The following is a 25,520-nucleotide window of genomic DNA, read 5'->3' on the forward strand; positions in this document are numbered from 1 at the left end:
CTCCCAAAGAGTTGGAGCAAGTTTGTGGCCCAACTCAGAGAAGTTCATCTGGGAGAAATCTGGGGATGTGCAGTTCATCCTCCACTTCCCCACCTGATGAGAGAGGGTTGTGCCTAGCAGCACAAAATGCACAATCCTACAGTGGAGGCGCTGACAGTCCAGGGGAGGAAGTCACAAAACTAGAAGCTAATAGTTCTTTCAGGTACAAAAAGGAATAAATGGGCAAGAATTCAGAATATGATAACAGAGTAAAAGACAGAGTTTGGGAGGCTGAGGTAGGAAGATCACTTGAGCTCAGGAATTCAAGACCAGCCTGGGCAACAGAGTGAGAATTCATCCCTACTAAAACTAAAAAGAAATTTAAAAATTAGCCAGCTGTGGTGGTGTGCACCTGTAACCCCAGCTACTCGGGAGGCTGAGGTGCAAGGATCATTTGAGCCTGGGGATTGAGGCTGCAGTGAGCCATGATCATGCCACTGCACTCCAGCCTGGGTGATGGAGGAAGACCGTCTCAAAAAAAAAAAAAGATCTGGAAGAAATTTTAAAAGAGGAAAGAGTACAGAAGTATTGGAGAAAGGCCTAAGATCTGGAAGAAGTCTCAGGATCCTGAGTGGACCATCCTATAAAACTGCCATAGAGGGGTGAGTCAACTAACTGGATGTACAATTTCTAACTGGAACACAACAAACTGGAGGTAAAGGCCCATCAGGCCTAGGAAGAGAGGCCTGGAGACCTGAGAATGTGGGTCCAAGGTTATTGTTGATTTGTTTTGTTTTGTTTTGTTTGTTTGTTGAGACAGGGTCTCACTCTGTCACCGAGGATAGAATGGCAAAATTATGTCTCACTGCAGCCTTGATCTCTCAGGCTCAAGCGACCTTTGCTTCTCAGCCTCCTGAGTAGTTGGGACTACAAGCGTGTATCACCATGCCTGGCTAATTTTTTATTTTTAGTAGAGACAAAGGCTCACTCTGTTGCCCAGGCTGGTCTTGAACTCCTGAACTCAAGTGATCTTCCCGCCTGGGCCTCCTGAATTGCTGGGATTATAGGCATGAGCCACCATGCCCAGCCCAAGGGGTACTGTTTAGGGTTAGGGCAGTGGTATAAACCTACAGATATGGAATATGGTAGGAGAAGGTTCCTGGTTGACCCAATAGGCTAAGCGAACTTAAGGAATTTTATTACTTTAGTCACCTGCTCCAGAGGGTTGTTGTGAAAATCATGTAATAACTAATACTTAGTTGGTACTCAGTAAAAGATAGCTACAAATAATGATGCCAAAAGGGTTCACTCGAGACTTCTTTTCCCGTATCTTGCTATTTTATCTTCCTTTTATCTTTGTGAAATAACAGAGTGGATATCATGAAGATGAACTACTAAAAAGAATTTTGGGATAGACACAGATTAATATTAATCAGTTACCGAAAATCCTTTATACGTACTAGAAAAAATATAGTTTTGTAACGATGGGTCCCAGCTAAACTACATCCATATAATTACTTTTTTCAAAGCAGTTAGTCTTCATGGAGATACAGGTATCAAAGAAGTTAGAAAACTGACTGGCTTCAGACAGGGCTTCCTGAGAAAAAGTTGATAGCGTGGTACCCAGAGGTTTGGGAAAGGCGTTTGGCTGGGGGCTTACCGCCAGATAAAAAGCATTATCTACATGGCAGGTGAAGATGGCTATACAAGGAAAGACAAGTAACTATTATAAGATTCAAAAGACTTTACTTTTTTAAATTATATAATTACACTAGTTTACATTTTAAATGATGGAATATGCTACTATGCAAAAGACATCCTTTGGAAAATCTGGCCTAATGGCTTTCCATGGCATTTCCCACCCTCACCTCAAGTCAACACTCAGACTCCCTACTGGTGGAAAAAATAGCATGAATGCCAAAGGGAACTGCGAATTTGACAACAAGAAGACAGTGAGATAAGAGAATAATGTGCGAATGAGAAGAAAAGGAGAGTAACCGTGTGTGGGCTGTTTGTGTTAGGAGCTATGTTCACAATGAATATTTTCTGCCTTCTCCTTTCCCTCTCCATTTCCCCCAGTCCCATTGGGTCTGCTGATGTTTGTTTCTGACAGAATCCAGTCCAAACCCAATCAGGAAAACAGAAACCACACTAAGTATTTCAAAAGAGATCACAAAAAAAATTGTCAACAGAACTTAAAAAGCAAAACAGAGAACAAGGGATCACAGAGCTGTAACTGCAGGCAGCACCACTCACTATGGCAGGGGTCCTCAGAGCCTAGAAGCTGAAAGGAGAGGCCCTGCAGAGGTGGGGCTCAGGTGTCTGAGGAGGTGGCACTGCCCAGCTGATGCTGGGGCTTCTGAGGAGTGCAACAAGGCAAGCTCTGAAAAGTGTTGGGGGGGTGGGGAGAAAGAATAGCTGGAGCCTGGAACTAACAGCCACTGTCAAGGTGAAGAGTCACTGCTGAAGTGGGGCTTCTGGAAACAGGAAGTCAAAAGGAAGGAGCAATCCCTCACCATTCTCCACCCCTGCAGCCTCCCCAGTCCAGGACCCCATATTGGCAGAGCCTAACAGGGAACTGGCTGGCAAAGAAGAAATGTGGTTTGCAGAGTCCCAGTATCAGAAAGTAGAGTATGGGGCCAGGTGCAGTGACTCATGCCTGCAATCCCAGAACTTTGGGAGGCCAAGGCGGGAGGACTGCTTGAGTTCGGTTTAAGACCAGCCTGGGCAACATAGCAAGGCCCTGTGTCTACTAAACATAAAAATAAAACAAACTGGCTGGGCGCAGTGGCTCATACCTGTAATCCCAGTACTTTGGGAGGCCGAGGCAGGCGGATCACTTGAGGTCAGGAGTTCGAGACCAGCCTGACCAACATGGTGAAACCCCGTCTCTACTAAAAATACAAAAAATTAGCCAGGTATGGCAGCGTGCGCCTGTAATCCCAGCTACTCCAGAGGCTGAAGCAGGAGAATCGCTTGAACCCAAGAGACGAAGGTTGCAGTGAGTTGAGATCATGCCACTGCACTCCATCCTGGGCGACAGAGTGAGACTCTGTCTCAAAAAATAAATAAAATAAAATAAAATAAAAAATAATTAGCCAGGTGTAGTGGTGTGTACCTGTAGTCCCAGCTACTTGGGTGGCTGAAGTGGGAGGATCACTTCAGCCTGGGACATCAAGGCTGCAGACAGCCATGGTCATGCCACTGCACTCCAGCCTGGGTAACAAAGCAAGACCTTGTCTTTAAAAAAAAAGTATATGGAAGGATGAATGTGGAGCCGAGAGATAATAGGTTAACACCCACACTAAAAATGTAGAAAGAAATTAGTTCCATGTTTAGGTCTGTATCTCATACCTTAATTCACAATACACTAATTTGCCTCACAATACTGCAAATAGGAACAAAAGAAGTGGCAGAGTAATCCAAAGGCAGTCCGAGTTCAACCAGAGCCTTGCTCACCAGGACATTTTATTACACATTGGAGAAGCATTCTAAGAGATTGCTGAGGGTGTCCTAATTGTTTTATCTATGAAAAATGGGCTCCTTGGAGGCCATGTGCAGGCTCGCTTAAAACAATAAGCTTTCCTAACCCCCCAAGCACAACATACTTCGGGAGCATGGTCTGGATGCTTATCAAACAAGTTCCTGGGCTGTTCTCTGAAGTTTCTGGGCAAGTACAAACAACAGAGTCAAATAAATGCCTTTAAAAGCAAGGCAGTGGAGCACGTACCCTGTCAGTGAGATCCTCATATTCCCACAGAATAAACAGTAACATGAGAATATTTATACGAAACAAAACTGTATATCAAGCCTGCTTTGGCTCAGCCAGGGGGAATGATAAATTCCTTGCAGATCTCTCACAGAATGGTCCTTTGTTGACCACGGACGCCACTTCCAAGACAGTACAAACCAATTACAGAGCAAGGCTTTTCATTATGTCAAGAAATGAAAATATTACCTCCCTTTTGTTTTATTTCAGTTATATTTTACTTACTCCCCTCTCCCAATGTTTAAATAGTTTTAATTTATCATGAGTCAAGCCTCAGTTTAGGCTGGAAAGCAATGACAACTCCCCCTCTCCCCCGCATCCCATACACAACACCTTATCACCTCATAGGCTAGCTTGTTGCTTTCCTTATCCCTCTTTTAAGAAACTAAAAGTTAAAGTTTAAAGTTGAGTAGAATAAAAACACAAAGGGGCTGATAGAAAGTAAAGTCTATTTGTTCACATCAATTTTGGCCTCTTCACAGCTGGTGAAAGCAGGGAGGGTAAATATGAGCTATGAAGCACATATTCCATACATTGTCCACCCTGTAGTAAGATTTAAAAAACAAATACTGATGAAACACTGGCACAAACTGTGGGGCTGCTTCTAAGAGGCCAATCTGAGAAAAGCTGCATATGAGTCGGGGTATTTGTTAGTTCATTTTGTCAGGTTTTCTCAAGCCAATGGGATCATCCTTCTTAGTTATTATAGATGCATCCCAGTGACTTATGCCAGTTCCTGCAGAGGAAGAGCTGGTGATAGTGTACTCATCCACCAGAACACCTTCCGCAATTTACACCTGGTTCAGATTTTCTAAAAGGCAGAAGGGGTACAGAGAAAGAAAAGACAAATTCAAATATGAATGAGAAGTAAGAGGTGTGTCTGTGCTTGTTTTAAAAATTATTTATTGGCCAGGCATGGTGGCTTACACCTGTAATCCCAGCAGTTTGGGAGCCCGAGGTGGGCAGATCACCTGAGCTCAGGAGTTCAAGACCAGCCTGGGCAAGACCACCCTGTTTCTACTGGAAAAAATATATATATACATACTGGAAAATTTCTACTGGAAAAAAAAATACTGAAAAAAAAATAGGTGAGTGTGATGATGCGCACCTGTAATCCTAGCTACTCAGGAGGCTGAGGCAGGAGAATCCCTTGAACCTGGGAAGTGGAGGTTGAAGTGAGTCAAGACTGTGCCACTGCACTCCAACCTGGGTGACAGAATGAGACTCTATCTCAGAAAAAGAAAATTATTTATTTATAATAAAAATGTAAATTTTTGTTTTTTAATGGATAGCTGGATCAAAGGCCACATTTAATGAACTTGATTTTAAACCATTAACTAAACCTCATCTGGAGCACTACAGTCCATCATAATAGATTTTAAAAGGGAAAAATAGGTTGTACATATTTGTATCTATTAATAGATAATAGAAATTTGCCAACATTTTATTTAGAACATACGGATGATCTGGTTTGGATCAATATCTCCACCTAAATCTCATGTTCAATCGTAATACCCGATGTTGGAGGTGGGGCCTGGTGAAAGGTGACTGAATCATCGGGGGTGCATTTCTCATGAATGGTTTAGTACCATCCTCTTGGTACTCTCCTCATGACAGTGAGTGAGTTCTTGTGAGATCTGGTCATTTAAAAGTATGTAGCACCTCCCCACCAGCTCTCTTGCTCCTTCTCTGGCTATGTGACATAACTGCTCCCCCTTCCCCTTCCACCATGACTGTAAGTTTCCTGAGGCCTCCCCAGAAGCCAAGCAGATGTCAGCATCATGCTTCCTGTACAGCCTGCAGAACCATGAGCCAATTACATCTCTTTTCTTTATAAATTACCCAGTCTCAGGTATTTCTTTACAGCAATACAAGAATGGACTAATACAATGGACTTAGTAAAGTTATCTTATTCAGATATGAGGGGATTTTTCTATTTTTTTCTTAACTTTTGTGGGATAAATACATACTTTTCTTTTTTAATTATAAAACACAACATGCATAACATACAATTTACCACTTTAGCCATTTTTAAGTGTATAATTCAGTGGAATTAAGTACATTCACACTGTTGTGCAACCAAGCACCATCATCCATCTCCAGAACATTTTTCATCTTCCCAAATGACACACTATACCCATTAAAAGGATGTTTGGTTTTAAATAGGCCTTGCTCAAAGCCAGCAGCCTGTAATGCTGTGACAGGAACCTGGAGAGGTTAATTCAGGTAACTGGCAAATGAATCAACCCCTCCTACAACCCAATATGAATCAGTGGCACCATGTGCTTTCATCCCCTCTCATCTGTTTAATACTGATGCTCAAAACTAAAGCAAAGCTCTAGAATAGACCTAGAAAAACTATTAATAACACATTTCATTTTTACATTACAGCTTATAGACATTTATTCCCCTAGTCAGGGAGGAACTGTTTTTCCTATTTCATAGCTAATGAAATTATGGCTATATGAAAAATAAGAGCAAGGACTGAACTCAAGCCCTCCAAACCACTCTCTGCTGTTCTTTCTATCGGACCACACAGCCTCCACCAAAGCAAGGCAAGATCTGGGCACTGCTGCTTCTCATCTCTCAGAGACTGAGAGACAGACCTATCAGGTCTAACTGGACAGCATTTTCTCCCCTTACTAGAGCAACTAAAATTCCTCACATCTAAAAACCATAACTAGTCCATCATCTTATCCATCTTCATTGTAATCATATTGACAGAGAAAACACACACAGAATTGGAATTCCAGAATAATATAAATGCAATCAGATTCAAGAATCAAATGTAAGTAAAAAAATTAGATCACTGGATCTATAAAAAGATTGAGTTCAGCCTTTTTTTTTTTTACTTTTTTTTTTCTAATAGAGATAGTCTCACCACATTGACTAAGCTGGTCTCAAACTCCTGGGTTCAAGTGATCCTCCCAGCTTGGCTTCCCAAAGTGCTGGGATTACAGGCATGAGCCACCACACCCAGCCAACCTCTTTATTTTTAATTCCTTAAAATAAATTCACATTTTGTGCTCTTATTAAAGAAGATCACAATCTTTCTTGCTAAACTCAATTTGTGGAAAAATTCATTTCTCTGTGCTTTATGGGAAGCATCTGATACTAGAACAATATAAATACTAAGGATTTAATTAAAATTGCCATTATTGACAAATAGCTTCTTTTAGTACACAAAAAGGCTACAAATTTTAATTTCTTTCAAATGAAATTTATTCTGCCAATACCCTTCTCTTTGCTCAAAAACAGTATGTTCTCTAAACCTTTAGATTTTCCATCTAAATTCCAAAAGAATAAGTACTTCCTTGAAGTCATGCCCAACACCATCATGCCATCTCCCTATATAAACATTTCAAAATTCTATATCTGGTTTATGAACAGCAGATCATCCTAAAAGTAGTAAGGCAAGAATGAACAATCACGCTTTGAAAGAGAGATTATATTTTGTAACCCTCTCATTTTTTAGTCACTTAGTACCTGATTTTTTTTTTTTTTTTTTTTTTTTTTTTTTTTTTTGGTAACCCTCCCATTTTTTAGTCACTTAGTATCTGATTTTTTGTTTGTTTGGTTGGTTGGTTGGTCGGTTGGGTTTTTTTTTTTTTTTTTTTTGAGACGGTCTCATTCTGTTGCCTAGGCTGGAGTGCAGTAGCACAATCATGGCTCACTGCATGATCCTGCCTCGACCTCCTGGGCTCAGGTCATCCTCCCATCTTAGCCTTCCAGGTAACTACTACAGGTGTGCACCGCCATGCCTGGCTAATTTTTGTAGTTTTTGTAAAGATGTGGTTTTCTCATGTCGCCCAGTTTGAGTTTGGTCTCAAACTGCTAGGCTCAAGTGATCTGCCTGCCTTGTCCTCCCAAAGTGTTGGGATTACAGGCATGAACCACTGTACCCAGTCTTGATCTTTTTAAATGCACATATTAAAAGAATAATTAGCCAGGAGTTTGAGACCAGCCTGAGCAACACATCAGATCCTGTCTCTACAAAAACACAAAAATGAGCTGGGTATGGTGGCTCATGCCTGTAGTCCCCTCTACTTGGGAAGCTGAGGTGGGAGGGCTGCCTAAGCCCAGGAGCCAGAGGCTGCAGTGATCCATAATTGCACTACTGCACACTAGCCTGGGTGACAGAGTGAGACCCTGTCTCAAAAAAAAAAAAAAAATAAGATAGTAATTGCTCAAAAAATGAGAGTTGAATATGGAACTTGAGTGTTCATTCAGGAAAATCCAATCAAGTTCATTTTATCTTTTTTTCCTCATAATAATGAAAGACGGTTCAGAAACCATGGCCATTTTACCCAGCTGATTCAGAAGAGCTTCTAATGTTCACAAGTTACTAGCATATGATACAAAGTAGATTGTCTCGAAATTGTAACGATGACTAGCAATATAAGGTAATTAAGGATAATCTATGAACATTTGTTTGTTGTTGAACAAAGAATGCTTTCAATTTTCCAATACGTGGCTGCAACTAAGCTCTTTGTAGTTTCTCCACATCTTCACTGCCCAAAAGAAAATTTTGTAATGACTAATAATTTTCCTTAAAATTTCAGTGAAGCCTTAGATTGGATCACATGAAAACACCTCCCCGAATCTTCCAGAATTCCCCAATGTTTTCCTTTATAGCATATTCAGCACAGTTCTTGCACTCTTGGGGTGTAAATCCAACTAATGCTCTCCCTTTAGTACCAACTCCCCGATCCTTTGCCAACTTTTTAACTTGAGTTTCTATGTAATGAGGAGACACGTAAGAAAACTGGTCACCAAGGACAGTGTAAGACACATATTGGAGGTCTTCTGAGATTTCTGCAGCTTCTTGGTCATCAAAACTCTCCATGTTGCAGGCTATTTCAATTTTTCCCTCGTGGGGAAAAGCCATGGCTTGGACACCCTTCAATCCATTTGCATTTGAGCCCCGAATGGCACTAGCGATCTCTCTTCCTGCAGACATGTCTTGAGAATCTATGGTAATGCTGCAGTTCATCACATACGGGCTGGCACCAACACCTAGAAAGGCATGTTAATCAGGCGGAACAAAAGCCTTGTTTTGAAGATTCTATTCGTCAGCCAGTTTTAATCAGAGGCATTTCCTTTACTCAGTTTTATTTAAAAACAATACAAATATTTCTCACTGTCAACTCCAGAATTTTCTAAAGATAATATTTTTTCCATAACAAAAGTATTTAGGCTATAATCAGGTAACTTTATCTACTCTAAACTATCTAAAGGATTTTTTTTTTTTCCTAAAAGAGCTCAAACTTTCCAAAATACCAACAGAGAAAGAAAAGCACAGTTAAGAGCTAAGTGTCATCAGCAGCAACAGGCCTTGGACCTTCATTCATTTCCAAGGCCATCTCCATGGGGGCTGGAATTCAATGACAGGCCTAAGAGTCTCAGAGACAGGAGTAAATCACACCTCTGTACCCACCACTCCCTCTCTCCGAAACAAACACCTGTCATTATTGAATTAGGTTAATATCAGATTAAAATGAATCTCAAAACCAGTCTTAATTAGGGAAAGAGGTCACTAAAAACTAACAAACGGCCTTGGAACTGGGAAGAGCAAAGGGACTCAGGTGGTTTGTGATGATATGAGTTTGGCAGGGTTTGGAGCCAAACAAGACAAAAGAGTCCCCTCACACAGACTTATAAACCTCGTGCCTTTCTCTTTGTACAACCTGTTAGAGGCCCACTTTCTTCCATCCCCAGCTTTACAAGAGGCTGAGATGGCCATTGCCACTCTAGAGCCCTGTTACTCTAGAGCTCAGGGGCAAATGTCCTGCCTTTCGCTGTCTCAGGGACGGTGCAGCTCACATTACATAAATAGTGTGGCTCTAATTATAGTTTACACTATAAGATGGACAACTTGGTTAAATTAGCATTGGTATAAAAAGCTTACATTTGCAGTTTCCTCATTTTTGGGGAACCTTACATTTCTAAAAGCAAAGTGAAGCAGGGATTGATGAGGAATAAAGGACTGACCTCATCTTCAGCATGTGACCATTCCTTAGCTACTATTTCAACATTATTTTACTGTCATTACTTTTTCTTGCTACTTTCAAACTTATTGCTCCTGATGTCAGTATCCATCAGAGAAATGCCTTCTGGGTTCACTTTTCCCCAGACTATGATGGTTTGGGGGCTTTGTTGCCTAGCCTGGCTACTCTCATACTAATAGATGTTTTGCAGAAAATCAGCACACGGAAACCACATTTCATCTTTTTCCCACACATGTACATAATGAAACATTTCAACTCCCGAGGCTGGGCCTCTTCCTCCTGGGAATTCTGCAGGAATGAATCAGATTACAGTATTTCCCCATAATGCTGATTTCATAAAAATTAAATTTCCTAACAGTCAATACATCTCTCTCTCATCATCTCATGTCCCAATCACTTACCCTAAATATCTTTAAGAATTATATCAGTTTTAACATTGCACAGAGTATAATTGGAATTTTTGTCAATGTTAATGTTGCCACTCTTTAACAGAAAACCTCCAAACATTTTTCTCTCATTTAACCCCCCAACAAGTCATGTTACAAATAGTCTTATGTCCTAAAATCTAGTGTACATATCCTATTTTGACTCAAGGAATGGTAATATCTTTACCATCATTCCAACAAATAGCTGGATCACACTCAGGTTTTGCTGAAGAGTATATAACACTGGGGGTTACACCAGCACAACTTTTCAAAATCCTTACCAGGCCTGTAGTGCTTCACCATTACGCTTTGCTGTCCCATAGCTTTGATATGCCCAGTCACATTCAGTTATTCACATGCAATTCATCAGCCTGGGAGAGCAAGTCACTTTCAAAGGAAGTTCCTGCACATGGACCTGGGGCTTTCCCCATGACATGGGTCATTCCATCCCTGTAGTCCTGGGAATTTTCCTGATTCCCTCACCCAGCAAATTCCAAGACATCCTCTACTATCACATGTCTAATAACTTCCCCTTGTTAGTAGAATTTCCAAAGTTGATCATTCTTGCTATAAATGAACTCACTGCCTAAGATAAATTATTAAAGATAAAGTAAGTTTAGACATAAGCCCTAAGGACAAGAGTTCAATAAAGAACATGACATGTACACTGTTCAGTGTCCCAACACCAACTTACTTGATTGAAATGAAACTCTTATTTTTAAAATTCCTTCAAAAGCATAAAGTTCATTTTTTTAAGCAAAATAAAACATCAGAAATAACTTTCATATGCTTTTAAATAAAATAAGAGGTAATCACTTAACACAGAATAATCATTTTTCAAACAGGCCCTTGTTATATGTATTTTAAATTCTTCTAGTAAGCTTTAGTTACACAATATTTTTGTTTTATTACTATTTCTTATCCAAGTAGTGATAAAACAGAGACAGTTAATGAATCTGAGATGTTTCTGACCTAACCAGGGTAATAGTTTCCTTTCCAAGGTGGGGAAACTTCTCTCCCTTGGAGGGTGAAAGAAGAAAGAAAGAAAGAAAGAAAGAAAGAAATAAAGAAAGAAAGAAAGAAAGAAAGAAAGAAAGAAAGAAAGAAAGAAAGAAAGAAAGAAAGGAAGAAAGAAAGAAAGAAGAGAAAATTTCTCTTTCTGCCCAAATTCATGCTTTTCCAATTTCCTCCATTTAATCCTTCCAAGTCAAAGCTAATACGGTGATCCAATTATACTGAATCAAATTCTGTGTTTAAATCCAGCAGTCCCATTGACCTTATTTAAATGCTGAATTTGATTTTTTATGTTAATTTAAACCTACTAAGAAGGTATTTTAAATGAGAGAGATAATTAATCCCAGCAAATCGTATTTCTAGTTAAATGTCATATAATTAAAGTAATTCCACTTTTTGCTCTAAAATTAGAAACCTGATGTGAAAGTTTGTTTCTCAGTTTGCAGTTTCGCTCCACTCCTGCCTCCCGCAGATTGGCACTCGGCTGCTCTGGTGGCAGCACGAATCCCCTCACTGCAAGGCTGAAATTCCAATTTTCTTCCAACACAACTGTCACAACGCCCTGAAGCAAGCTAAAAACAAGGAAAAAAATCTTTGGTATGATTTCGCTTTCCATGTGTGCTTTAATGAAAAATTTATCATTCTAAATATTGGTGTTTACTCCTAGTTAAATACTTTTTTATCAAAAAGAAAAAGAAACTGAGATTCAGTTGCTATTATTTCACAAAGAAATATAACAGGCCTGATGTTTTCCTGACAATTCTGTTATTTTCTTGTGTGGAAACACTGTATTTATCATATACTGTACGGCTGGTGATTTAGATATTGTTGAGACCTTATGGTGAACTGATATAGATGTAAACTCTTTATGCCAGACTGTTTAAGCAGAAAAAAACCAAATGCACTTAATTAACATCTGATGTGTAGCTTTTGCAAACACAAATGCAATATTTGTGTTTGAGCACTGGCAGTAATGACTGTGAACTATGCTATTAATGTCTGGTTTAAAGATGCTTGTGGTAGGACCACGTCTGGAATAACACAAATAAAAAACTGCATTCAGACAAAACAATAGTGAAGAGCCCATCAGGAAGATGGAAAAGCAGCACTCAGAAGAAACACATGTATTTTTTTTCCCTTTAGATCAAAATTATTCTCAAAAATGGTTCCAGGCACCATCATTTTCAATCAATTAAAGGTGAAAGGATTCTTCATATTTTAACTCTACAGAAAAGAGTTTCACTTTAGGAGGGCCAAAGTTGTTTAGGGGTGTCTTCAGAAGTTCCATTCATTATATTATACTCCTCTTTGGTGGCCAGTATTAAAGCATGCATGAGGAAAGAGCTGGGATGGTGTTTTAGGATATTTAGCACTTTTATATATAAAGAGAAAACTTCAAATTTGTGGACTGTATTACAGTTTGAATAAATAGATTCTTTTCAACCAATTCAACTCCCTCATTAAATACTTTGTTGCTGGGCTGGGCGTGGTGGATCATGCCTATAATCCCAGCACTTTGGGAGGTCGAGGCGGGCGGATCACAAGGTAAGGAGTTCGAGTACAGCCTGGCCAATATCGTGAAACCCCGTCTCTACTAAAAATACAAAAATTAGTTGGGCATGGTGGCATGTGCCTGTAGTCCCAGCTACTCAGGAGGCTGAGGCAGGAGAATCACTTGAACCCAGGAGGCAGAGGTTGCAGTGAGCAGAGATCGCCTTGCCACTGCACTCCAGCCTGGTGACACAGCGAGACTCTGTCTCAAAAAAACAAAAAAAAAATACTTTGTTACTGAAAACCTGGTGAGGGCCAGGAACCATGCAGGTTGCTGAGTATAAAAACAGGAAGAAGGTTAAAATAAGGTAAAACCCTAGCCTAAATGTGGACTTTGCTTCAGAGTAATAGACAGAGCAAGGCAACCAGACTCAGAACTCAGGTTCAAAAACATAAACAGTTATTATACCAAAAACAATTAGTTATCATTATATATTGGTATTTTAAATTTTTTAGACCATGCACTGAAGGGAAACCACAGCTGAAACAGGACATTTGATGACTAAAGCCATAAAACTCAAACATAATTGCTAAGTCCAATGCTCCCATGGCGGGAAGAATGCAGGACTTGTTTCCATGTGGCTGAATCCACAGAAAAGAAAGCTAAGTGAGAACCACGTGCCACAGGGCTAGGAAGTACTCCTGTGGGTCCAAATTCAAGTTCCACCTGAACAGGACACTGCCTCTGCTCAGCTGTCTTTCTGTAAAATGGCTATGACGTTTCCTTGCTCTGCGAGGCATTGTGAACCTCATTTAAATCTTTCAGAGTAGAAATAATTCAGAAGAGATTACAAACATAGGTACAAATTTACCTCCCATAATGAAGCCAGTCCAGATAAGAGGGAAACTCAGGTAACTTGCCTACTCTCAGGTTTTTCAATAATAGAACAGTGCCTTCCCTGAGTTCAGGCAAAGTCTTAAGTCCTTCATGTTCCAGTTATAGGTTACATGCTTAGTGACACATTGAGACTTTAATTTTTCATCATCCCAACCAGGCTTCCTAGCCAGCATCAGCAAATAATTTTTAAAAATAGGCTCCTTAAAACAAGACTCATTCTAAAACTAGAAATTATTTTTCAAATACCAGATAAAGTTTTGGTGTGGAGTAAATTGGAGTATTCAATGTCAAGAAAAGTGCCTGATGATGCATTTCTTATTTATAGTAGAAAGAAGTAAGCAGGAAAGTGCTCAGTAACCCATTTAAATAACTAAACAGAAGCCCCTGATTCCAAGATGTACCAATTACCTCCATCTCTGACTCCTAGGGCATCATATGAAACTACAGTTCAAAGAATTTTCCCCACATTTTTAAACAATGATGCATACATGCAGGCCATTCATACAACATATCAGACAGCAGTGTTTAAATTACCCCATAAATGTTTAGGGTTTTAAATATATATGTATAAAGTATTTATTTATAGATCTAAAAGTATCAACTATTACTGCTTTGCCCTTATTTATGTTCCCCACAAGCTGGCCAACTACAAACTTTTAAAAGGAATTTGGCTTAAAAGATTTTGTGTGTTTGGCACTGACTATGGGTGTTAATCATTTCTGAGCTCACTTCTTTTTCTCTTCTGTTTATAATATTCTTTGGGAACTTCAAAACAGAAACCTGTTTCCTTATAGATTCTGCTTCCTCTCCGGTACTGTGCAAATTAATTTGTCCTGGATTGTTGACTATACTGTACAGTTGATAGCGCCAATCATTTCTATTTAATTTTTGTAGGAAAAAACATAAACATAGTAACAATGTGTTGAGGTTTTTCTGTTTTGGTGGGAGGGAAAAATATGTTGGGAAACACTGACATAACCAAAAAAAAAGTTAGAAAAATATATAAAGCCAATTAAATTTAAACAAGTGGGAAATCGCTATCGTTGGGAACCAAATTCATTGAAAAATTAGATGAATAACATTTCTACCCTAAAGAAAGAGATGTTATAAATTCTACTTCAGTAGATATTGCTTCAAAAAATGAAAGTGATTTATGGCCAGGCACGGTGGCTCATGCCTGTAATCCCAGCACTTTGGGAGGCTGAGGTGGGCAGATCACGAGGTCAGGAGTTCGAGAACATCCTGGCCAACATGGTGAACCCCCGTCTCTACTAAAATACAAAAAATTAGCCATGCATGGTGGCGTGCGCCTGTAGTCCCAGCTACTCAGGAAGCTGAGGCAGGGGAATCACTTGAACCCAGGAGGCGGAAGTTGCAGTGAGTTGAGATCACACCACTGCACTCCAGCCTGGGTGACAGAATGAGACTCCATCTCAAAAAAAAAAAAAAAGAAAGAAACGAAAGAAAGAAAGCAATTTACTTCTTTCTGGATTATTTTTTAAGGAAGAATATGTGCAATTAAGGTAACCTAATATTTTAGTAGAAAGTCTTAAACTCTACTATCTGGTGTGAGGAATATTAGAAACTAATTGTTTATTCACATCCCTTATTCACTGATCCTCCTTGAAATACTTTATTTTTCTGCTATTAGCATCTGCTTTGAGCCTACTAAATGATGGGCAAACAGACTGCCCAAACTTGGCAAACCGTAATTTTCTTGTTTCTTCCACAAGCTAAGGTTTCTACCCTTGGTCATGGGTACCAGTGAAAAAAGGCATGTAGGGGAAAAGCTGTGCTCCTTTTCCCTTCTTATCATGAATACACCATCAAATATAATCTGAATACAGGTACTGAAACTTAGCTTTTATAAAATTTACCACTGATAAATCTTACTAATTACCCTTCAGGGAAGATGATGGAAATAATCACAGGATTGATTTAGAGATATTATGAAAATATGTTGGAAGCTTTAAGAATTTAAAAATGTTTTTCTTATATATAATACAAACAAAATATGTACCTATATATTTTACAATATTGAGATCACGCTGCCTATACTACCTGGTTTCCCTTGCACTGGCTATTCCCTCTGACTAAAACCCTCCTCCACATCTCCACATGGCTAGTGGCCTCACTCCTTCAACTCTTTGCTCTAATATTGCCTTTACAATGAGGCCTAATTTGGATTATTCCACTTATAATCACAATACGGCCCCATTCTGGAACTCTTAATGCCCTTGTCCTGTTCAATATTTATTTTGGCTGTAGCACTTGTTATTTTCTAATGTAATATATAATTCATTGTTTATTAAGGCTTTTATTTATGGTCTGTCTCTTTGCTCCTCCCCAACTACAATGTAAGTTCTTTGAGGACACATTAGTTCTATTTTGCCCACTGGTGATACTGCTTAGCACATAGTAAGTACTTAATATCTGTTTCGTTAACTAATTTAACTGCAAATTCTCTCTACATTAGATTGCATTTTCTATTTCTGAAAGTTCTTCTAAAACATCATGCTTGAGTATGCCATAGTTTATATAAACATTCCCAAATAGCAAACATTTCCATTATTTTCAGTATTTGCTATTATAAATAATGCTTTGCTAAACATACTTGTACATATACCTTTTACTATTTCCTTAGGATTTATCTCTAGATCTAGAATTTCTGAAAGGCAGTTATATACATTTTTAGAGCTCTTCGTACATATCACAAGCTCACTTCTAAAAAGTTTATACCAATTTACACTATCATTAACAGTGTAAATGTCTCTAACTACATCTTCCCCAGTATTAAATATTACCTTTAAAATATCATCTTTAAACATTCGTTGTGCCAATTTTGGCATCTTAATGTTTTAACTTGGGATTTGCAGATTTTTATGAAATTTTTGATGTAAATTACAGATCTCCATGTGAGTAAAAACAGAGAATAAAATCACGGGCCAGGCACGGTGGCTCACGCCTATAATCCCAGGACTTTGGGAGGCCAAGGCGGGTAGATGGCCTGAGTCCAGGAGTTTTGAGACCAGCCTGGGCAACATGGTGAAACCCTGTCTCTACAAAATATACTTGGAAGGTTGAGGTGGGGGAATCACCTGAGCCCAGGAGGTTGTGGCTGCAGTGAGTCGAGATCGCACCACTGTACTCCAGCCTAGGCAAATGCCATGAGACCGTGTCTCAAAAAAAAAAAAAAAAAAAAAAAAAAAAAGAAAGAAAGAAAGAAAAAGAAAAAATCAGAAATCCCAATGTGTTGACCATTTCAAATCAAACAATATAAAATACATAATGATGAGGCAGAGACACAGATTATCCAACCACAGGCAAGTGATAGATCAGATTGGGAAGCAATCTTCCCTTTAGTTTAAACAACTACATATCAAGTTTGTTCTTAGGAAACTAAACATAATTAGTGATAATATTAGCATTTGGTCTTTAACTCACATACGCTTTTTATATCAGGTTAAAGTTTTTCCCAAATATCGACCCATTTATTCTAACAGCACTGCAAAAATGAGAATTAAGTTATTCAAGTGTTTGCTTAACCTAATGCTCTCACAGCAGTATACCTATGTCTAATTCCCATCCACCTGACTGCAATACCAGTCCACCTGGCACTGAAGCGACTACATCTGCGGTATAATCTCTTCAGTCTTTAGGGAGGCTCAAATTAGAAACCAGGAAATAGATTTCTGAAAATTTAGTCATAAAACTTTACACTTCTCCATTTGTGAGACAAATCATGGGAAAATATGTGAGGTTCAAATTGGCAGAGAGCAATCAGTCTCTTCCTTTTTTCTATAACAAAATGTTGAATGAAATACATTTATAATATCACTTTTATTAAATCTCATCTTCATAGGGAAGAAAAAAATGGCCCTTTAGTACTGTGTTGGGCACTTTACAGACATCATTTCGACTTCACAATAATGAGAGGGAGACATTATTACGTCCATTTTATAGATATGAGAACCGAAGCATAATGAGACCAAGGAACCACGGTCACACAGCCAGCAAATAGCAAGGCCGGGATTTCAGCATAGCCCCAAAACCTGTGCTATTTTTTTTAATGCATTGCTCTACTTGATTATAGATAATATTTGTTTAAGATCAGAATTCTGTGCCAGAGGCTAGTAACCAAAGACCTATGTGTAAATGATTCTGCAGGGCTTTGGCAGAGCTGTGCCATGAGAAGTGTGTTTCTTATCCTCGCCCACCTCTCGCTCCTTGGATATCTAGTATTTTGGTAATTGCTTAAGTTATTGACTGACCATCAAAATGTGATCTATATAGTTTAATTTGTGGCCCCAACAGACATTTGAGAATGAAACAATTAAGACTCAAATAAGTGACACTAGGATGGTGGAAGTACAGACAACAGGGAGGAGTTCCACCTTTTCCTGACACATCCCTTAGGGGTGGGGCAGGGAGTGAGGGCAGGAGCAGCAGAGGAGGCAAAAGTTCATGAGAGCCAGGGGAAGGAATAGTTTCTTTTCCCAGTCTTTGGTCTCTGTATTCTAGAAGTCCGTTATGTAGAAAAGCTTTTTTCCAGGGTTCCTCTAGAACTGATTTCCAGCTGTAAGCACCAACTTGGCCTACACTGATGTTTAAGTATTGAAAGACCTTCCTACCAGCTAGAAGTGATCTCTCCCTAAGTCCTCCCTCTCCAGGTGTCTCCATCACACCCCAGGACACATCCCACCACCATTCACAGACAGGGGCCTCCAGGACCCTGCCCCAGTGCAAGGAGCTATGAGCATTCTTTTCATCAGTGATCACGTTGCAGGGCTAATGATATATCTTGAATATCACTTCTGGGGGCCCTCATCAAATACCTGACGGGAGCTTCTAGGCTCACAGGTTAGCTTAAAAAGGCCCAGGTGAGAGTAACAGCAGAAAGGAGAGCCTCACCCATTTCAAGAAGTAGCCACCCCTATAACTCTTCCTGCATTAAGAGGGTGTGACTCATAAAGGGAACCTCAAGTTTAAAAAAAAAAAAAAAAAAGAGCAAAGCAAAAACCATGCTCAGAACCTGTTAAACCACATCTTCGGGCAGGGGCAGCTCCCAGGTCAGGCTGAAGAGCACTGAAATCCGTCCTCGTGAACCAGCCCAGCTGCTTCCTTCTCTGGACAAGACTGCGCTTCTCAGGCAGGTCAGCTTTGCCAAAGAGAAACACGCTGCAGCCAGGAACATGCAGCACCAGATCGTCAGCAAGGCCTGTGGCAGAGGGAATTTTAACCAAAGAAAATCACAATCAAGCCAAATTTTAAAAACCAAAGCATATAATTTTTTTGCTTGGTAAAACATATTTAACATAGAACTCATCATTTTAGTCATTTCTAAGTGTCCAGATCAGTGGCATGAAGTTGCACACTGTTGTGCAACCATCACCACTAAAGCACATGATTTATACAAATTTTAAACATCAAAGCTTAAACATAATGAATGTTCCATTGAAGTTAGTCTCACAATAAAAGCTTGCCTTGATACAAGGAGGCTTGAAGTTCTAACCCATTACAAATCTAATTTCACAGTGGAAATGTATATGTAGGATTAATGAAATTGGTGCCTTCAATTTTTGAACAATGTTATAATAGCCCCAACTTGTAAATATTGTTAGAAGGTATAAAAAGTTAGGAGGGCAAGGGCCAGTAACCACACTGTCTAATACAGTAGCCCCTAGCTATGTGTGCTATTAAAATTTAATTCTAATCAATTAAAATTTTAATTAGGATTTATCTCTAGAACTAGAGATAAAGTTTTAATCGATTAAAATTAAATAAAATAGGCCAGGGCAGTAGCTCACACCTATAATTCCAGTACTTTGGGAGGCTGATGCAGGAGGATACCGTGAAGCCGGGAGTTCGAGAACAGCCTGGGAAACATAGACTCCTATCTCTACAAAAACTAAAAAAAGAAAAGAAAAAAATGAAAAATGAAGTTTTTTAGTTGCACTTGTCACATTTCAAGTACTTAACCACCACACATGGCTAGTGGTCTCCATACTGGACAGCACAGACGAAGAACATTTCCATCGCCACAGAAAGTTCTACTGGACAGCCCTGGGCCAGATGCTACATAAGGAAGCCTAATATTTAAACACAATCAGAGATTACTCTAAATGGCAGAACATTTTTCATCTTCCTCTGCCATTCTTCATATCTGGATATGACTTTATCTTCTCAAGGCAAAATACAGAATTGCTGGGCTTTTCTAGATTACTCCTTCACCGGACCTCTGCTTGTTTTCTAGGAGCTAATTATAGTCCCCTGTAAGCAAGCACAGAGATGGCATACATTTTTGTCTGATATACAAAATGTAGGTGCTTAGGGAATTCTAGTGCTGGCCTGGGATAGCAGGAGCACAGGCCTTCTTTATTTGTTCCATATCATGGATCATCAAAATCAGGGCTGAGATGAGACCTCTGGCCACAATAAGCATAGGAGACCGTCCCAACTGCAATTTCAGGGTGTATTATTTGTTTAATTCTAATTCAGGCTGCCATGTTAATGGAGGAAATGAAATGTGGAAGACACTAAAAAAAGACTGGGTACCACTGGGGTGTAAAAAGTCTTGGGAAATGTTTTGGTTTTGGTGGTTGTTTGTTTGTTTTTTGAGATGGAGTCTCGCTCTGTTGCCCAGGCTGGAGTGTAGTGGTGAGATCTTGGCTCACTGCAAACTCCGCTTCCTGGGTTCAAGCAATTCTCCTGCCTCAGCCCCCCAAGTAGCTTGGATTACAGGCACGTGCCACCATACCCAGCTAATTTTTTATTTTTATTTTTATTTTTAGTAGAGACAGGGTTTCACCATGCTGGCCAGGCTGGTCTTGAACTCCTGCCCTTATGATCTGACCTCCTCGGCCTCCCAAAGGGCTGGGATTACAGGCATAAGCCACCATGCCCAGCCTGGTTTTTTGTTTGTTTTTTGAGATGGAGTTTCACGCTGTCGCCCAGGCTGCAGTGCAGTGGCATGATCTTGGCTCACTGCAACCTCAGCCTCCTGAGTTCAAGGGATTCTCCTGCCTCAGCCTCCAAAGTAGCTGGGATTACAGGAACCCGCTACCATACCTGGTTAATTTTTGTATTTTTAGTAAACGGAGTTTCACCATGTTGGCCAGGCTGGTCTCGAACTTCTGACCTCAAGTGATCTGCCTGCCTCAGCCTCCCTAAGTGCTGGGATTAGAGGCGTGAGCCATCACACCCAGCCTGGGAAATGTTCTTTCTCTGAGTCAGGTAGGGACTCCAGCATTAGAAGTCCCTAGTATTGTAGATACCATAAAGCCAAGAAAATCTCCCAAGTTTATTTTAGCCCTAATGATTTCTGTTTCATTAACACTACTTTAAGGTACAGGCATTTCTCAGAGATATTGTGGATTTGATTCCAGACCACAGCAATAAAGCAAATATTGCTGGCAAATATCACAGTGAAGCAAGTCACATAAATTTTTTGGTTTCCCAGTGCATATAAAAGTTATGTTTATATTATACTGTAATCTCGTAAGTGTTTAATAGCATTATGTCTGCAGAAACCAATATATATACCTTAATTTAAAAATACTTTATTGGCCAGGTGCAGTGGCCACTTAGGGAGGCTGAGGAGGGAGGATTGCTTGAGATCAGGAGTTTGAGACCAGCCTGGGCAACATAGTGAGACACCATCTCTACAAAAAATAAACAAAATTACCTGGGTGTGGTGGCGTATGCCTGTAGTCCCAGCTACTGAAAAGGGTGAGGTGGGAGGATCACTTGAGCCTGGAAGGTCAAGGCTGCAATGAGCTGAGATCATGCCACTGTACTCCAGCCTTGGTGACAGAGCTAGACCCTGTCTCAAAAAAAAACCAAAAACTTTATTGCTAAAAAATGCTAAGGCTTCAGCAAGTCATCATCTTTTTGCTGGTGGACATTCTTGCCTTCATCTTGATGGTTGCTGACTGATCAGGCTGATGGCTGCTGAAGGCTGGAGTGGCTGTGGTAATTTGTTAAAATAAGACCACAGTGAAGTTTACAGCATCAATTGGCTTTTCCTTTCACGAAAATTTCTCTGTAGCATGTGATGCTGTTTGATAGTATTTTACCCGCGGTAAAACTTCTTTCAATATTGGAAACAATACTCTCAAACTCTGATGCTGCTTTATCAATTCAGTTTATGTAATATTCTAAATCTTGTGTTGTCATTTCAACAGTGTCCATAGCATCATCACCAGGAGTAGATTCCACATCAAGAAACTTCTTTTTTTGCTTCATCCATAAGAAGCAACTCCTCATCCATTCTAGTCGTTGGGTTTTTTTGTTTGTTTTGGAGACAGCCTCTTGCTCTGTCACCCAGGCTGGAGTGCACTGGCATGATGTAGGCTCACTGCAACATCTGCCTCCTGGGTTCAAGTGATTCTCATGCCTCAGCCTCCCAAGTAGCTGGGATTACAGGTGTGTGCCACCACTCCCAGCTAATTTTTGTATTTTTAGCAGAGATGGGTTTCACTATGTTGGCCAGGTTGGTCTTGAACTCCTGGCCTCAAGTGATCCGCCAGCTGCAGCCTCCCGAAGTGCTGGGATTACAGGCGTGAGCCACCTTGCTGGGCTCCATTCAAGTTTTATGATGAGATTTCAGCAATTCAGTCACATCTTCAGGTTCTACTTCTAATTTTAGTTTTCTTGCTATTTCCACCACAGCTGCAGTGACTTCCTCCACTAAAGTCTTAAAGTCACCCATGAGGGTTGGAATCAACTTCTTCCAAATTCCTCTTAATGTTGATACTTTGACTTCCCCCCAAGAATCATGAATGTTCTTAATGGCATCTAGAATGGCAAATCCTTTCCACAAGGTTTTCAATTTACTTTTTCCAGATCCATCAGAGGAATCATTATCTATGGCAGCTGTAGCCTTACAAAATGTATTTCTCAAATAATAAGATGTGAAAGTCAAAATTACTCCTTGATCCACGGGCTGCAGAATGGATGTTGTGTTAGCAGGCATGAAAACAACATTAATCTCCTTGTACATCTCCATCAGAGCTCTTGGGTGGCAAGGTGCATTGTCAATGGGCAGGAATATTTTGAAAGGAATATTTTTTTCTGAGCAGTAGGTATCAACAGTGGGCTTAAGATATTCAGTAAACCATGCTGTAAACAGATGTGCTGTCATCCAGGCTTTGTTATTGCATTTATAGAGCACAGACAGAGTAGATTTAGTACAATTCCTAAAGGCCCTTGGATTTTCAGAATGGTAAATAAGCATTTGACTTCAACTTAAGGTCATCAGTTGCATTTGCCCCTAACAAGAGAATCAGCCTGTTCTTTGAAGCCAGGCATTGACTTCTCTCTAGCTGTGAAACTCCTAGATGGCCTCTTCTTCCAACAGAATGCTGTTTTCATCAACACTGAAAATCTGTTTAGTGTAGCCACCTTCATCCTTTTTTAAAAAATTTTTGTAGAGACAGAGTCTCACTATATTGCCCAGGCTGGTCTCAAACTCCTGGGCTCAAGCAATCCTCCCACATCAGTCTCCCAAAGTGCTGGAATTACAGGAATGGCCACCGTGGCCATCCTACCTTCATCCTTGCTCTTAGCTAGAGATGCCAGGCTCCAGCAAGATACCAGGCTCCAGGTAACTTGCTGCAGCTTCTACATCAGCACTTGCTGCCTTACCTTGCACTTTTATGTTATGGAGGGAGCTTCGTTCCTTCAATCTCATGAACCAACCTCTGCTAGATTCCAACTTTTCTTCCATAGCATCATCAGCTCTCTCACCCTTCACAGAATAGAGGAAGAGTTACGGCCTTTCTTTGGATTAGGCTTTGGCTTAAGGAAATGTTATGGCTGGTTTGATCTTCTATCCAGACCACTAAAACTTTCTTCATATCAGCAATAAAGCTGTGTTGCTTTCATATCATTCATGTGTTCACTGTAGTAGCACTTTTATTTTCCTTTAAGAACTTATCCTTTGCATTCACAACTTGGCCAACTGACACAAGAGGCCTAGCTATTGACCTGTCTCAGCTTTCAACATGCCTTCTTCACTAAGTTTAATCATTTCTAGCTTTTTATTTATAATAAAAGATGTGAGACTCTTCCTTTCACTTGAACACTTAAAGGCCATTGTTGGGTTATTAATTGGCCTAATTTCAATACTATTGTCTCTCAGTAAATAGGGAAACCCAAGGAAAGGAAGACAGATGGGGGAACAGCCAGTTGATAAAGCAGTTGGAATACACAACATTTATCAGTTATCTCTTATGTGGTTGTGGTTCATGGCACCCCAAACATCAAAGATCACTGATCGCAGATCACCATAAGAGACATAATAGTGGCTGGGCATGATGGCTCATGCCTGTAATCCCAGCACTTTGGGAGGCTGAGGCAGGCAGATTGCCTGAGCTCAGGAGTTAGAGACCAACCTGGGCATCATGGTGAAACCCCATCTTTTACAAGAAATACAAAAATTAGCCTGGCATGGTGGCACACACTTGTGGTGCCAGCTACTTGGGAGGCTGAGATCAGAGGATTGTTTCAGCCTGGGAGACCAAGGCTGCAGTGAGCCATGATCATGCCACTGCACTCCAGCCTGGGTGACAGAGCAAGACCCTGTCTCAAAAAAAAAAAAAAAAGAAAAAGAAAAAGAAAAAGAAAAAAAAGATACAATAGTAATGAAAAGGTTTGAAATATTGTGAAAATTACCAAAATGTGACAGAGACACAAAGTGGACACACACTGTTGGAAACATGGCACCAATGGACTCACTTGATGCAGGGTTGCCACAAACCTTTAATTTGTAAAATAATGCAATAAAGTCACAATGAGCAAGGTAAGCCAGTACTAAAGGTCCACAGCTCCTGAAGTGGGGTGGGGCTAGAAGCCAGGGATACAGTCAACTGAAGTTTAGGAATTGCAAGATAATGTTTAGGTAGTGATACAGTTGGGATGTTTGTCCCCTCCGAATCTCATGTTGAAATGTGATCCCCAGTGTTAGAGGTGGGGCCTAATGGGAGGACTTTAAGTCATAGTAGCACATCCTTCATGAGTGGCTTGGTGCCCTCCCATGGTAATGAGTAAGTTCTTATTTTATGAGTTCACACAAGAGCTGGTTGTTTAAGGAGCCAGCATCTCTCTTGCTCCCTCACTCACCATGTGACACACCTGTTCCCCCTTTGCCTTACAGCTATGAGTAAGAGCTTCCTAAGCCTTTACCAGAAGTCCAGTAGATGCTGGTGTCATGCTTGTACAGCCTGCAGAACGATGAGCCAAATAAACCTCTTTTCTTTATAGATTACCAGGTCTGGAGTATTCATTCATAGCAATGCAAATGGACTAACACAGGCAGTGAGCTAAATTCTCCCCTCAAATCTACAATGGTTGAGGAGGCGGCAAGAGAAATGGGAGAATATTTAGGAAAGGTTAGAACTAAATTCTGACAACTCTCCAAATTGTTCTGGTCACATGTATGTGCTCCAGCCGTAACTTAGCGTAACTCACATTTGGGCTGCTGCAGTAGCCTAAAAGCACAAACTGTGATGCCCAAAAGCCTGTCCTGCTAAATACATGTTTCCTGGCCCTGCCCAGCTCTTTGCCCACCCAGGCCAGCACCTCCATTTGGAGCTACAGTTCTGGAGCACTGCCTAAGTTTATATAGGCAGAATGCTTACAAAGGAAATTCTTTAAGCTGGTTCCTAAAGGGCAAAGCACTGGGAGATATTTGTGGTAGCAACCCCCAGCTGTCTGCAATTGGAGATTCGAGGGCAGGGGTGCCCTTTAATTTACTGGGGTACCACTTTAATTTACAGGGGTACCACTTTAATTTAGTGGAAACAACATATGTTTTTAAGTCCAGAAAGTATAGGATTGAATACCATTTCTGCTCCTTAATAGCTATTTAATCTTGAACAATTTACATTTCTGAGTCTTAACCTCTCTATCTGTAAAATGGAAAAGAAAGAAAGAAA

General features: G+C 40.1%; 1 protein-coding gene across 7 annotated transcripts in view; it reads right to left on the reverse strand.

Moving 5' to 3' along the window:
* Positions 1 to 25,520, reverse strand: part of FTCDNL1 (formiminotransferase cyclodeaminase N-terminal like) — a 217,607-nt gene that overhangs the window by 166,383 nt on the left and 25,704 nt on the right. Inside the window, exon 5 of one of the 7 annotated variants that reach the window (XM_063644988.1) lies at positions 18,617 to 18,802. The exons of 5 other annotated variants lie outside the window; for them this stretch is intronic. In XM_063644988.1, coding sequence (XP_063501058.1) covers positions 18,617 to 18,802 — 186 coding nt within the window. Of the gene's footprint in view, positions 1 to 17,409; positions 18,803 to 25,520 lie in introns of those variants that run through there. One more of the 7 variants, XM_055290141.2, reaches the window with a different exon arrangement.

The sequence above is a fragment of the Symphalangus syndactylus genome, chromosome 8, assembly GCF_028878055.3.
Source record: "Symphalangus syndactylus isolate Jambi chromosome 8, NHGRI_mSymSyn1-v2.1_pri, whole genome shotgun sequence".
NCBI classification, from domain to species: domain Eukaryota; kingdom Metazoa; phylum Chordata; class Mammalia; order Primates; family Hylobatidae; genus Symphalangus; species Symphalangus syndactylus.